Source organism: Pinus tabuliformis, chromosome J (genome assembly GCF_031772625.1).
Source record: "Pinus tabuliformis cultivar Carrire ecotype Pingquan chromosome J, CPIR1, whole genome shotgun sequence".
NCBI classification, from domain to species: Eukaryota; Viridiplantae; Streptophyta; class Pinopsida; order Pinales; family Pinaceae; genus Pinus; species Pinus tabuliformis.
The window spans coordinates 203,317,360-203,333,736 of NC_142295.1; the positions used below are offsets into that span (position 1 = coordinate 203,317,360).

At 37.8% G+C, this 16,377-nt stretch overlaps 1 protein-coding gene across 1 annotated transcript in view; it reads right to left on the reverse strand.

The window, feature by feature from the left end:
• Nucleotides 1-3,302: 3,302 nt before the first annotated feature.
• LOC149226378 (cullin-4-like) overlaps nt 3,303-16,377 on the reverse strand; it is an 87,751-nt gene continuing 74,676 nt past the window's right edge. The window contains exons 10-17 of the mRNA XM_089377473.1: nt 5,589-5,695; nt 5,323-5,383; nt 5,014-5,145; nt 4,776-4,913; nt 4,565-4,645; nt 4,396-4,476; nt 4,220-4,300; nt 3,303-3,915 (exon numbers count right to left, since the gene is read on the reverse strand). Coding sequence (XP_089233599.1) covers nt 3,802-3,915; nt 4,220-4,300; nt 4,396-4,476; nt 4,565-4,645; nt 4,776-4,913; nt 5,014-5,145; nt 5,323-5,383; nt 5,589-5,695 — 795 coding nt within the window. The 3' untranslated portion in view covers nt 3,303-3,801. The remainder of the gene's footprint in view (nt 3,916-4,219; nt 4,301-4,395; nt 4,477-4,564; nt 4,646-4,775; nt 4,914-5,013; nt 5,146-5,322; nt 5,384-5,588; nt 5,696-16,377) is intronic.

Here is a 16,377-nt window from a genome sequence, read left to right on the forward strand (position 1 = left end):
CCATTGTCATTAACCAATTATAATTGGCTTTGCAAGTGACTTTATCATTGCCTTAACAAAGTAACTAGAGCCAAAAAGCCTAAAGTAAAAACCTTGAGATTTCCAAGATTGCATTCAAAATGTCCTAATTTTTTTGGGAAAAACAACAAAAACCTAATCCAAAGTTCCTAAGTTTTTTGAAAATAATGTGGGAAAACTCAGCATATACAAAGTCCAGTTCTTAAAGCAATCTGGTCGAAAAAACTGAGTATTTCCAACGTTAAAGCCCAAAATTCTGAAGGAAATCCTAAAGCAGTATAATAACGACAGAAAGATTGCCTCAAAGTTTGACCACGAATAAATCTAGACCCTATTCATCAAAATGGACTTGCACAAATGATGAAATCGTCAGACACTTCGCTACTTCACTCCATGGGGAAGCTAGTGATGTGTTAGGCTACCTTGACACCGGGTGTCTCTGATTTCCCCGGTTTTCCTAAGCTTTGTAATTTGTAAGTTTAAAATTAATGTTGTGATGATAAAAAGTTGTAAATCTCTTATTATGTCAAATGACTGATTGCACCTCTAATCCAGTACAGATTTGGCTATCACATATGTTCCAAAGTTCCACAGTAAATCTGGTGGAAGTACTTGGCATTTACATAGCCAAGTCCAAAGATCTTTTAGAAATCTGGTGAAACACTCGAGGATTTCTGAAGTCAAGTTAGCTGGTCATTTGCTGGGCCACCTTTTCCTCTGGGTGTTTCTGATTTGAACTGTTTTCATAAGCTTTGTAATTTTCAAGTCTCAAGTATGTTGCTATGTTGTGAAGATAAAAAGTCGCAAATCTTGAATATATGTTCCAAAGCTTTCAAGAAATCCGGTTGAAAAGCTTCGCATTTTCAAAGTCAAGTGCAATGTTCATAAAGAAATATGGTGGAAAAACCTAGCATTTCCAAAGCCAAGTACAACACTCTTAAAGAAATATAATTGAAAAACCTAGCATTTCCGAAGTCAAGTGCAACACTCTTAAAGAAATATGGTAGAAAAACCTAACATTTCCAAAGTCAGGCCCATCTCAAGGAAATCCTAGAAGCACTGTAACTGATAGACATAAAGATTACCTTTAAGTTTGACCATGAATAAAGCAAGACCTTAATCTTTGCAAAATTGACTTGGACAAAGATGAAGTAAGCCACGTTACTCTACTCCATGGTTGAGGATGCAAGAGGAGTGAAACAGCACGATGACAGAACTAAGATGGCAGCAAGTTCAAAGAACCGAGATCGGAGCTGAGACCAAAATGAATGTGACAGCGGCACATGAATGACGGCACACCACGTGAAGGGAAGTTACATGGATATAAAACCACAATGTGAACTGATGCCAAGTAGAGAATTGGAACAATATTACAGAACAGGCATTGGAGTAGTCACTGCAAGATATGGAAACCCAAGAAAAGACCACAAGGAAGACCGTTACAGCAGTTTCAGGACAAGATATATTCAAAGAGATACAAGGGTACCAGAACAGAAAGTTATGCTCGTAGAAACCATAGGCATAGAGTAATCTGTGTTAAGGCACCTGTTTTATTTTGTGAGTAGACTGTACTTCCATGTCTTTGTGAAGATGTTTGAATAATGATATTGAGAGGTCCAAGGTATTATATACGAAGTATGAACCAAGTCATTGAAATGGACGGACACCTGTTTATCTGAGATCCCTGCGTAAGGACATCAGGTCGATAGGCTGTGAAATGATGTTTGTATGATAAGGGAGAATTGCTGTGTTGGGTATGATATGTTGCTTTAGATAATTGCTGAAATGACAATGAATATGGTGAAATTCCTCCATGGGGATTTACAAAGACTTAATCTGCATCATTCTGTAGAGTTTGAGTGCCTCTCTAATATCTTTGTGATTGAGAATGAGTTCCACGTTGACATACCCAAGGAAGCCGAGGGCCTGTGACACCATACGTAATGCCCTCCATGTGTATAAAGATGAGTTTAAACAGAAGGCATTATTAGGTATAACATTTCCATGCAATGTATGAGATATGATACATGAAATATGTGAAGATGGACGGCATATGATTCTATGAGATGTCCAGGAAAATAGTCCACCGGCAGGTGATTTCATGAGAATTCCATGAAAATAGTCTAAGTAAAGATACGATGTGCATATGTGTCTGTATTGAGAGAGAACCAGATTCATTGTGTGCACTGAGACAAATTGTTTCTAAGACAAAAATCATGTCTGAATGTTATCCCTGTTGATTGAGTGAGAGAGTTCCCCATTAAGGAAAGGATAATGATGCAGATAGGATTGTTGAACTAAAGTGTGGAGGCAAGGTTGAAGGGTTAATGTCTTGGAGATCGCGCGGGCTATAATGCCTGTTGCACACTCTGGGAGCCATGGTCCCCTGCTGGGGTACCTTGACTGCATAATTAATAAAAAGTCACCATCACTGTAGAGCCAGATAGTGCTATTATCTTATGAAGTGTCTTTACTGCAACCTCTTGAGAAAATTATCAAACTGAGGAACAAAGGCACGAACATTCTTCCCACATTTGGCTATAGCATCTGACAAACCAATACAGCCAATGCCTTACTCTGAACATTCACCCTCCTCTGCCCAAGGCAGAATGATATTTCTCTAAATCACATTAGAAAATCTTGTGGACTGAATCAAAAAGTTGCAACTCAGGTCATTTTAAGACAACACACCTATTTTGACCTCCAAACGACACCAGTCTACTGTCCAGTTTCTAACCAACCAAGAACTGACTAACAATCAACAACTGAACACAAATTTTATCTCAGTAGATAACAAGTCGCTGTTGTTTATCATAGACTTGTTTCAATTATTCATAAGGCCCATAACTTTCCAGAGAAGTAGCCACTGAAGTGATGATAAAACATATACATCAACTTCAGAATAATTTCTCAATGCAGTCAGGATCTCAACCACTGTGAACTGGCAACATGGACCACTTGCACAACCAAGATTAAATGTTTAGTACAGCAGAAAATGGCTAAAATTGCATACCAGACATTTTGAAGGTAAGTTGCTAAGAACTGTTCTATAAACAGACATTTTTAAAACAGAAATGTACTTCAGTGGGTAACACATTTGAAAGGTTCACACAGGTAAACAATTCTACCGGATTAAAAACGTGACAAAACATCAGAAAAGATGGATCCTCCAGTAACCAGTGATATAAAGTTATAAACACATCAAAAAATCACACTTGAGCACCAAGACTTACATGCCATGCCGCTCCTTGTCTCAGTTGAAATATGAATTAGAAAAACAGAAGTGCCAAAAAATACAACCCACCTTCTGCTTTACATTGAAAAAATATACTGCGATTCTGTACACTGAATAAGACGGGCCCTTGTATACAAGGCTTCACAATTTGTTTATAGATTGTGTTCACCATCCACTCAGAACCCACTTTTAAAATGCTTGCCTTTCAGTCATGCCCCATCATGACTCACAGAGTAATGGTGTTCCTAATTCAGCAACCAAAACTCAAATAGCTTTAAGTGTGCATTTTACAACAGTCCTTTATGATTCATTGATAATTGTAAGGCATCCATTGGTTGTAAGCGATACAAACATGAAAAAGTGTTTTATGATTCACTGATAATTGGAACGCATTCTGTGACAATCAAAGCATGCTCTCCGCAATTACTTTGGTTGTTAAGAATGCAGAGAAGAGAACTACGGTGAGCCCTCTATTAACACCATTCTGATAACAGAACCAACCAGATACAATATTCTGATTTGCAAGATATCTTTGTCAAGAGAGCTCGCTAAGCAAGATAATTGTATATTTGAGGGTTACTTTTATCTCTCTCCAGATACTCACGATCAATAAGGCTTTCAATCCTTTTCTTCAAATCTGCAGGCTTGATTGGAAACTTCAACTGCAAAAGAATTTTTACAAGAAAAAAGTCAATAGCCAAAAGGCAGTAGTCAGCACTCTATGTCAGGTACTAGATTGACTGGAAGTAAAAGCAGGCCATCAAACTGAGAAAACAATAATAAAACAATCTTATAATGAAAAGCATGCCATTACTAAAAAGTCAAAACACTTCGTAATAAGAAAATTATATAGAACAGTTTTATAATCATTTTAAATAAAACTGCGGTAATTTCCATCATCAAAAGTCTAGTTCAATAGGAAATACCAATTCCTTGCTCATTCATGTTCAGCCCTTCTATACATACCTGTTGAAAGAGCTCAGTAATGAGAAGTGTATGACTCAGTACTTTTCTGGTCTTCATAATACGCACTATTGCTGCATCAATCTGTAATGCACAGTAACATGGATGTCATATGACTATCCCCCATGCTCACTGGTTAGTGGTTAACAAGGATGAAAAATAGGGATTTCACCACGAACCTGATACTGACGATCCTGGAAAACTCTCTCTGTAGTACTTGCATTCTCCTCCACTGTCTCTTTCATTTGGATGGCATTAACCTACCCCCAAAGGATGTTTAGTAGCAAATATTTTGAAAAAAGATGATTTGAATCTTTTACATATACACCAAAATTATAACACTGATACCTTTATCCGGAAAAGAGGAGCATTAAAATCATCATTAAATACAAACTGGTCCTCATCCTCAACGTCTCTTCCCTTTGGTTGCTGTCATTGATCATCCAAAAATAACACCCACTTCAGCTTAACCATCAAACGAAGTAAGGAATTACAGTAGACTGCTGGTGTTACATTTAACTACTACATGCTAGAAGCACACGAACTTTTACTGTGTTACCTTTTGAAGAACCCTCACTTTTCCACAGGCAAGTGACTGCAAAGTCCTCCGTAGTTCTTTGTCTTCTATACCAGTTGCATCCTTGATATCCTGAAGGCTCAGCCTTTGTGTATCGTTAAAGAGCATCAGAACAACAGTCTACAGTCCAAAAAAGATATTGCCATCATTAACATTGGAATGGCAACCAACAGCGAAGAAATTGAGTATTAGATTACAAAATGAATTCATCTAAAATAACCTGAAAAAGTGATACAGCGAGTTCCTTTCTGCCTTTGGGAAATTCGGCTTTCAAAACACAGTGGCCTAGAGAGTTTTGCCACATTAAACGTCGCCCACTATATTTACTCAAATAAAATTCTTTGAAGATATCCTGTCATTATAAAATATGTTTTTACAGGCGTAAGAAACAAACTAATATTAGAAGATAGAAGTCAGTTTAACCAGTGTGCTATTATGATATCAATAACAATTATCTTATTGTTTATCAAGCCATAAATGAGTATTAGACATATCTTTCATGGCATCTTATAAAGAGAGCTCACTCAACCTGATATACATTGAGCTCATGAGGAAGTCTTACTTCCATGGGTGGATATGTTGGCCAGTACCTACAGAGAAATAAAAATAAATATCAGGTGGATCAATCAATTACTCAGGTATATGCTGTTGCAGACGCATTCAAATAGCTATCATGGCTTACCATGTGAAATTTCTCTGCTTTTCACGCAAGATAAGGTTTTGTAACAGCATAGCTCAGTGCAATGCCAAAACACTTGAAAAAAAAAAAGATCTGTGGCTTATTTTGAAACTTACCCAGTTGTTAAAACATGCACACTCATTTCAATTCCTGAAGGAAGCTTCGTCCTTGCCTGTGATGACTGTTTGAATGACTCGTTGATCTCCTTTGATAATTCAATGTCCTGTTTCAGATAGAGAATTAGTTGGTTTGTTTTAAGCTTATTATTTCAACTAGCCATCTTGAACCTTGAAAAGTTCGTATTACACAGAAAAATTCTTTAAGACTATATTCGTAGCATGGACTCTATGTTAATATTCATATATGAAGTATCTAAAATCTCCTCATCACAAGGTAATATTCATTGGAAGTCAAGCAATAATTCAAGACTTTGCCACCAAAGAAAAAAATGATTTCAACTGAAGTTGGGCACCAAAAACTGCCCTTGTTGCAGCATTATTTTTGTTACCAAAAATAGGAATTCCACCAAATTAGACTTGGGAATACATAATTTAGAGCACAATGCAAAATACCTATTCAATATTTTTTAAACAATACAAAGTATAGATAAACTATGTTAGCATAGTTTTAAAACAAGCCTGGTCCAAACCAGAACCAGTCAAACTGGTTAGTTGGATAGTGCCAGGGGTAAAACCAGCCAACGACCTGGACTTGTGGACCAGTTTGGTATCAAACCGGTCTGATCAACCAGTCTCATCCTGACCTGGTCACGCCATAAAAACCTTACTCCTAAACCATAAACACTAGCAATGCTGGCAATCAATGGTAATGTTAAATTATTTCCAACCTTATCAGACTTCATATAGAGAAAGTAGAATTTCATATACCACTCAAAAGTTAGCAGACCTAATAGTTAAAGATTTTAGGATTGGTAGGATTGCAACATTTTCATTGAATTATATCATGTATTAGGGCATGGGATTGACATTTAATCAACAACACTAAGCCCTCTATATACCTTGATGTTGATCATACTGATTGTTGAACTCCTCTGATGTTGGTGGAAGTGATTGTTGAGAGTCTGATGTTGTGGCATTGATTGTTGAACTTTGCCGTGACCTTAACAAAAATGTACCCTTCATTCAAACCAAAATAATTGGTTAGGCATGTTAAGCTTACCATATTATAAGGTTGAGGAGATGAACCCTTCACTCAAACCAAAATATTTGGTTAGGCATGTGAATATTTTCCTATCATATTATAAAGTTGAGGAATCCAAGGAGTTTAAAGTCTCTGAGCCAGATGATGTTTATGTAGCTTCTTCTGATCATCCCATTTCTTGAAGTGGTGATGAGATCGATATGTGATAATGTTGATCAGTGATTTGTACTAGGCCAGTGGCCCAATAGCTTGTGGCATGGTTTTTGTACTCTAGAGGCCATCTAGAGCCTCACCGATTATGTATTTTGTTGCTGTAATGTATTGCACTTAGAGACGTGTTGATATATTCCCCCTTACATGGTATATAGATGAGCAAACTTTGCATATTTTGCCTCTAATGGTTTGGAATCTTAAAGATAATTTTTTTAATTTAAGACTAATTATTTATACCGAACCAGAACCTGGTTTGGTAGGCAGATGAGCCAAAAACCACTTCCGAGTTTCAAAACTATGTATCTTACTGGATTTATGGGATCTTGATGCTGGATCTGAAGATCTGGTTTTTAAATCCGGACCTGGATCTAGAATTGCATGAGGGATCCACCAACAAAACTAATCCTTTGTCACTAGAAATGGATCCCAGCCGAGACAACTCCACACCAGGACCCCAAAAGAAATTTACGCTTTGAAGCAACTCCCTTTCCAACCAATGTTCCACCAAGGTTCCGGGACGAGGGGGCGAGGGAGCGAGGGGGCGCGGGAGCGGCCTATGCAAAAGCTCCCTACCATTTTTTAGGAAACGTGGGGGAGCGTCAGGGTCTTAAAAATTTATAAATATAAAATATAATTTATTAATTGAGTCCACTATGACAATTTGGTTTGAAATTTGAATTGAAAAGCTGCAAAGCATGATCATTGATATGAATATCATTTGACATTATCCAAATTTATAATATCATATAAAATAATAAATTTAAAATTCTAATTCAGCTTGGTCAAATTCTAATTTAGATTTTGGTCAGACAGAAGGAGAGCTTCAGATTGATAAGGTAGCCACTAAATTCTGTGAAAAGGTAAATGAACAGATCAGGAACACTGCATTGGCAGTAGAAGCGGCAACCACAATGTGTTGTCCAGCTGTATTGGATCCAACAGCTAGAAAGTTTGTTATATTATATATAATATAGACAGTACACCATATGCTGAAAGAAGAGTTTTAGTTCCAGGAGAGATGAGAAGATCACATGAAAGAGTTTTTGACAGTTTACTATCAAATGACATTGACTGCAGGATGACCATCTGCGAACCAACTTGGGTGACCAACGATGGCATGGATAATTTGTTTACCTTATTAGAGCAATGCCATGCAGTTCAAACTTCAAACTAGCAGTGTATTTCAGGGGTGAAAATAATTTTCAGACTTGAGAATTCAAGCTAAGCCACTGTGCTCTGTGTAAATTTTGTAACTGTATAAATTCATATATAACGACAGTTCCTGAGATTTCTTGTTGCCCATAGTATTTTGTCATGCTTGCAGTAAACGCATGTTAGTCTATAGTCCACCCAATTATTTCCCACATGACATAGGTGCTGCTTCCATATTTTGTATGTCAAATGTCATGCAAATTAAAAACACAAACTGAATGTCTCATATTCTTTGCCTGTCACTCCAGTTATCTCCCCACTGTAATCCAGCCAACACTTGAGAAAAAAAGGAGAAGTTTTAAAAGGGAAAATTCATGTACGTGCTATATGGTCCAGCAAATTTCCATGATACTGACCCTCTAAAATAACGCTTGTTGAAACCAAAAGACAGCACAAGACGTTATCCCCATATAGAACATGAGTAGCTTTGTACCACTTTAGGTCTATTAAATCATAAACTATAAGCAAGGCCATTTTTTTGGGAGCGTGGGGAAACGTCCCCTCAGGGAAGGGAAACGTTTCCCTGGCACGTCCCCCCGAGTTTCCTCCATTTTGGGAGCGTGGGGAAACGTCCCCTACTCGTCCCCAAGTCCCCGGAGCGCGGGGGAGCGAGGAAACTAGACCCCTAGGGGTGGGGGCGAGTCCCCGTGGAACACTGTTTCCAACCTATGTCTAGACTCTAAACCTCGTCTCAACATTATTCTGACCTGTCTCCAAATCTTGTCCTTCCTGTCTCCAAAGTATATCTCACCCCTTTCATTAATTAATTCATCCTGGCATGTGGTTGTTTGGTGGAGCACACCGCACAAAGGCAGGTCGTTGTTTTTAAATTTTTTTGACCTGACTGAAATGTTAAGACCTGGCTCAACGGCTTCATTCGGAAGGATATTTTATTTTCTTCTCAACCTTGTCTGCCGCTTCAATACTTGGTAAGGTGGGCTCGGGCTGATAGTAGTTTGATGACTCCAAATGTGGCCATAAGCTAAACATATTTGACCTCAGGTATGGGTTTAATTTGTTATAACTTACATATAGCAAGAGATATTAAACTTTTATATATTATAATTTAATTATTAAGCCAATAGGCATGTCTATTTTGGAATAGGGGTTCTAAAAATTTAATTTAATTATCAATAATTATTAGGTTGACAGTAAAGACTTAACCTCCACAGAATATTTTAGAATATTCTTAGTTGTAGTCACAGAGAAAAAGTTCAGATTCATCTCAAAAGTAGTTATGCCTTTTCTTCCCTTTTAATTAAATTGACTATTTAGAAAAAATAACATATAAATAAGTGCCATGTCAAATGAGTTATGGTTTTTTGGGCATGTGATATTGGTAAGTCATGGTATTGACTTATGGTATTGTAACAAAGCCTATTTACAGGTTAAAGATCCCCATGGTTAAGTAGGGTGAATCCCCATGGTTAAGAATATTGTTGCATGTTTTTCTAAATGTATATGTTTAACTCGTACTAGATCTATTTATAATTGATAATAGCAATAAAAATTTAAAATAAAGTTATAATTTAGTTAATTTTATTTTTCTTTAAATCTTGGCAATGTGACATGTATCATGAAGTAAGTGCTTTGATGTTTTTCAAACCAATTAATTCAATTCATATAGATTAATTAATGTATTAAAAGTTAAAACATTATTAGTTATCATTTAATTATTCTTTATCATTTATAATTTAACTTTTATACCATAATTAATGTATTATATTAATTATTAAATATAAGTTCCACATGTTTTTCTTCCTTCCTTACAGCCCTTCGCTCGGCAAGGGCTGCAAGGAAAGAAGTTGTTGGGCAGATAGCCAGTGAAAGCGAAGGAAAGAAGTTGTTCTCATAATCTTGGAAATTATATCAAACATTGGAAAATACCTAGTTGTTGAAATCAGGGGGCAATTAAGAAGTTGTCGGCCAGATAGCCAGTGCAAGTGAAGGAAAGAAGTTTTTCTTATAATCTTGGAAATTATATCAAATATTGGAAAATACCTAATTGTTGAAATCAGGGGGCAATTTAAGTACCTTACAAGCACAGGAAACCTATAAACTTTATCGTTGTTGATCGTTGGTAATCAGGATGAACTTCTGGTGTGGTGTAGACTATAGTAAGCCTCACTCAACAAAAGTAATCAGGATGAACTTCTGGTGTGGTGTAGACTATAGTAAGCCTCACTCAACAAAAGCAACGCAACCACCTCAAGGACTTAATACCTGTTGTTTCTCTACCGTATCTGGACCATGGCTTTTCAAAATTCTGGTGGATCTGGATCCAGATTCGTATCCGGATCCTGGTAACTTAGCAGACAAATAACCAAATGAGTAAAGCTAATGGGTTAGCTTCAGTGGTTGAGTGGTTCAAAACCCCTACATATCTTTTAGAGGCTAGGTAGATCTCTTTTATACTGTCACAAGGTTTGCTGAACTTGTACCTTGAGGTTCAAAATCAAGCAAGCCTAAAAAAATTGAGTTTCGGCAAACCTCGTGGCCATTGACCAAGTCCATAGCACTCAAGCTAATCTTACAGCTAAAGTTGTAATCTATCCTTGCAGTTTCCAAGTCCATTTTTTATAGCTAATGGTGTTGATTTTTTTACTATTTTATGCTATATTTACAAACCTAATAGCAAACCTCATCCAAGACTTATTAAATATTCAAACTCGAAGCGAACCTAATCACTGCCAAACCCAAACTCTAACCCAAAGCATGTGACTTAGCTATTATATAATATAATCCCAGGTTAGCACATGTTGATAAAGCCTCCACATCGTTATAGCAGGTTAGATAAGAAAGATAATTATGTCCAACAAATGACCACAAATATAGGTCAAGAGGACTTATAGAGTACCACCAGTGCAATAAAAAATGGGAGTGGCACGGTAGCTCTTAGTTCTGAGCTATCAGCAATAAGTCAGGATAAATTGACCTAAGAACTAAGCCATAGCGACCTAAGTAACTAGTCCGACAAGAAAAGAAGACAGCTAAATGAAAACAAATGAGTACAAGAATAATAACTCCAGATTCCAGAAAGAGAATATCAGGTGGTGCAACAGGAGCTGGCGGCCATGGCCAAAAGTTAAGGGAGGGAGGTCTCCTGTGTGTCTTCTATCACTGTAAAAGGGGTAGAGAAAATTTGCAGTTTCAAAGTAGACCTTTCTTGCTTAAATGAGTTTCATGATATTTTTCATAGTAAGTACAGACACATTTTCCCTGAAGTTTTCATATCCACACAATTTTTATTGTACGTGTAAAGTATTTTAAGCCTTGGTATTACTATTTACCATCCCTCTTGTAGCTGGTATTTGTAAATATGCCTTTAGGTATAAAGTATCATCGGAATTAGACAAATGCTGAATCAACGTAAGTAACAGCATGTATGAAATCGACTGGCAAAAGGCTAAAGGCTTCTGTCTAATGGCTCAAGGTGAGAGGCTTATGGCTAATGGCTCATGGGTCATTTCGTAAAGTGAATGTTGAAAGGTGACTTCTGTTGAATGGCGACTGATGAATTATTTGTTTAGCTTCTCTCTGAAGACCCTTCCTTTGCTCCTGTATTTGCTATAGGTGCTGTTAGGTCAATGGATGGATTTGGATCTGCTCCCACCTCGGACCCTGTAGGCTAGGGGTCTGGATCCTTATAGCAACACTACATATTCTAGACTGAATCTGTAGATCTAACTTTATGCATGAATCATTAGAAGAAGAAATTAACCTCACTTATTTTATAAAAATAAAATAAAATAAATAAATCTCATGCTCCAAAGGGATGCATCACTGAGCATTGGGTGCATGCCCCCTGCACCACCACCTATTGGGAAAGGCAAGGCAGCTCAGGGATGTCACATGCCATTCCCTAAAATGCAGGGGACAGTCAGAAAAAATCCCTCAGTTGCCCCTGGTCCAATGCAGGGATCAAATGCCATACGCTGTGTTAAGGGACACCAAAACGGCCCTCAACCCAGTGGGCCTGATTTTTGCATCAAATATTAAAAAAAAAACCCTTTTTATATAAAGGGCCCGCTAGTACTTTCAAACACCCTATTTGGTCTCAAAACCCTAAATTTTAATTTGCATACAAGAAGAATCCCTAGCACAAACTATTTAGCAAATTAGCACTTAAGCCTAGCTTGCTCCTTTTTTTCCTTTGTTTTCATTTTTGCATCATCCATGATCATTGATCATATATCTAACACTACAATACACAAAATTGCATTAGTGTGTATACACAATGCAGTTATCAACGTAGTGTGTATTTGTGTATGGATTCACCTAAGTTGCCACAATGCAGATCTGAATACAGATCTATAGGATTTTTGAAGAACTAGTATACAGATACAGCGGGGAAACGACAGGTACAAACTATATATATTCCAAATCGGGAAAAAAAATTACAATACTGGGGGCTACCAGATTAACATCTGTTGATACAATCTCAAGACCCCAGCATGCAACTCCTTCACTATGTCTAGAGTTTAGACTGAACCTGTCCACTTGAAATAGCCCACTAATGGTATGTGAAGGGGCAGAATGCCACTCCTGCCCAATACCTTCACATCTTGGGCTGTTATCCAGTTTCCTTTTGAAGAAGATGAACTCTTAACCAATTGAATTTTTTTTAATTTGTAAAAATAAATCTTATATAAAAAAATTAAATATATATATTAGATAAATTGACATATCAAATTTTAACTACTAAATTTTATGAATACATAAAAATTTATAATTTAATTTATACTTCAATATATAAATTATGAATTGTGATATAAATATAAAGCATAAGATATATATATAGAGACAGAGACAGAGACAGAGACAGAGAAAGAGAACTCAACCCATCAGGGCCAGCCCAAGTGGTTGGGGCTAACAGTGTCAATGACTCCCACCTCTATTCAAATACCCTGGTTAACCCCAGTGCACGATTGCAAGCTGTCTGCGTAAAAATATAGGGTTATAGTGGCAGCCCAGTGGATTGACCATATATATAGAACTCAACACTATATTAATAAATATATTTATTTAAATGAGCCCATCAGGACCAGCCCAAGTGGTTGGGGATAACAGTGTAAATCACTCCCACCTCGATTCAAATACCCTGGTTAACCCCAGTGCATGATTGCAAGCTATCGGTGTAAAAATACAGGGTTATAGTGGCAGCCCAGTAGATTGACCCTGTGTCATCCCAGTGTGATTCTGCCCAGCTACTGATTCCCACTCACCATCCTGTGACCCTCTTCGAGATTCATCACATATGTAACTGGGGTCGACCGTCCTCGAGCTCCCACAATAACTGTACCTACTTTGACTTTGCCCTATTGTGTACCCATGTCTACATTACTCCTATAACTACACACTACACACAAATCAGAATAGTTTGATTCGTTCATTTTTGTTGGTCTGTGATAAACCACAAAAGACAACTCTGCCTTCTAAAATCAAAATGCATCAATCCTCAATAATTTGAGATAAGATTTAATCTAACCTTCAAGCTCGAACCTGTGACTTACCAGCCATGAATTTCAAGGTGGAACCCGTAAATTAGTTCAACGCAAACTTGCAATTGAGCTACGAGTGAGCATGAAGACCAAGGTTCGACAAACAGAAAGTGACAGGGAAAACTTTTTATTTTCATATTTTCAAAAATCCAAAATTGCAAGATCCATGAATGATACTCCAAAATCCATTTTAAAGTGGAGGGATCTGGTTCCATCAGCATAGGAACTGGTTATGAAACAGATCCTGGGTGGACCCAACCAAATCTGAATCCATTCTGGGGATCCGTAGATCGAATCCCCACATTCGACATATCCGATAATAGAAGGATTCACGTATGTGAATTCAAAATTGGATGCCATATTTGTTTTTGATTCATCATGATTTAATGATAAAAATTACCAATTTCTTTATACTTTCTAATTTGTTTATACTCAAAAAGATCCTCCATTTCACATACCCTATCATCCCCTGAAATACAGGGGATCTCTTCAACCATCCCTATTACCTTATGACCCTAAGAAGAATTCATGATTCTCATCTACATAATAATGGAGAAATGTTATCCTCCCCACACACATTCAAATCTCGCTTGTGACATGATTGCTCTTCATGAGCTAATTGTTGATTGGGGTTGGCAAGGTACCAACAATCTCATCCTTGCTTACAAGCCTTAGGATGGGACGAGATGTCACAGGTTAGCAATGCCCCTTCCATGGAAAATGGAATATCTTCTATTTTGCACAGGGACCCGTCCCCCCAAAAATACTCATGTGTAGCCCATGTCCCCGCGTTCCAAGGACTTTTGGACACTTAGGAAATGTCCCAATACTGTTTGGGGACTTGGGGACTTGCTAGCCATCCCCAAGACGTTCCAAACAGATTTCAGGCATGTTCTGAACAGATTTCAAGGATGTTTTTGGCAGATTTCAAGGGTTTTCTTGACAGATTTCAGGGATGTTTGAGAAGGTTTTAGGGAAAATTCAGGCAAAGAGCTTCAGTTTTGACAATCATGGACATTGATGATTGAACAATATGATCATTTTTCCCAATCATTTTTTTTGGAATGCATTGAATCTAAATTTTTTTTACAAAGTTGCAACTCAAAACATGGGTTTTGTATGATGGGTTTCATTTTGGATTTCTAGTGATTTAGATATTGGATTTTCAATGGTAAAATTACAAAAGGCACCCTCCATGTCAAAACAACAGAAAATACAACGTTTTAAAAGGATGATCCTGGTGGTTATTTTTCTTGTTCTTTCTTAGGATCATCTCAGCTTTTACATATTGTAGGTGGGTTTCGAGGAATCATTCAAGTTCAGTGCTTCCATCATCCCAACCCCAAGCATTGTGAAAACAATCACATAGTTGTGAATTGGATTGAGTACTAACTGTTTAAATAAATTCCTATTCAATCCCCTTCTTAGTCTGAAATATGAATTTAATATCATTAGAAAACCAACTTATTTTATAGTGGTTTTCAACAAAGCTATAAAAGTTTGCAAAACCTATTGAAAAGGGAATGTCCCCCCGCACGTCCCTGCTTCCAATTCGCCCTTCGGGCGGGAGGTAGTCGTGAGCGCGCTCCTGGCAAAAAAAAAACACTCCCTAGTTTTGCCGGAGCGGTCATGAGCGTTCGCTCCTTGACCGTCCCGTACGCTCCGAGAGTGTTTTTCAGAGGCGGCGCTGTCACTCCCAACCACTCCGCCTCTGGAAAAACGCACCCTTCCGGCAAAAAAAAAGGCCGCACGGCCGAGAGGGAGGGTGACAGCTGACAGCGGAGAGGATAGAGGAAAGGGAGGGAAAGGGGAGTGGGAAAAAAATAAATAGACCCTCTCCCCTCCCATTATTCACTTCATCCATTGAGAGAAAGAGGAGCAAGAGAGAGTTTGAAGCTTGGAGAGAGGAGCTTGGTGAGAGAGGAGCTTGAGGAGCTTGCAAGGGGAGATTGGAGCTTGAGATTGAAGGCCAAAGAGGTAGGATCTACACTCTAATCTAGCATTTTTTTATGTTCATTGCTAAATAAATAAATAAAATTTTTCTCTATTTCCCCCATTCCTCCATTTTTTTGCAGAACCAAAACTTCAAATTTCAAACATCATGGTTATATGGCTTGGCATTTTCTTCTTCTTGGTTCTTTTTTAGGTTATTATGATGTTGGAGAGTAGGAGGAGGAGAGTTGATCACGAAGAAGAGGATGAAGAAGTGGGTTATAGTGGATTTGATGAAAAACCCAGAGGCAATTACCTTGGTGACGAGGAAGAGAGTGAACATGATTCAACCAAAAAAAAACTAAACAAGACCAAACCCCATTGTGAAAATATGTTTCTAGGCTTGAAGCAGGGAAAGGGGGTGGAACCACTAAATTTGACTGGCCCCATTGCAACAAAACTTACACAGGTTCATACACCCGTGTCAGAAGGCACCTATGTGGGAAAAGGCCATGGGATGAAGATAAAGCAATAGGAATCAAAACTTGTGCAGGTGTGTCAACAACAGATAGAACCAAATACATAAGGGAAGAGTTAGAAGCCCAATACAAATCTAAAATACCAAAGGGTTTCTTTGAACCAAGCTCACAATCACATCAACATGCACAAAGAACTCCTTTAGCATCCTCCCATGGCAGTGGATATGGAGGCACAGAGTCACCAAACATCTCTGTAAGGCGTAGAACCATATCAGATTTTCTTGATGAAGGGCGTAGGAATGATGTGGATTCAAAAGTTTAATAGTTTCTCTATGCATGTGGGATACCATTCAATGTTCTTCGCTCACCTCATTGGCATGAAACGGTTTCTACCATAAATGATGCCC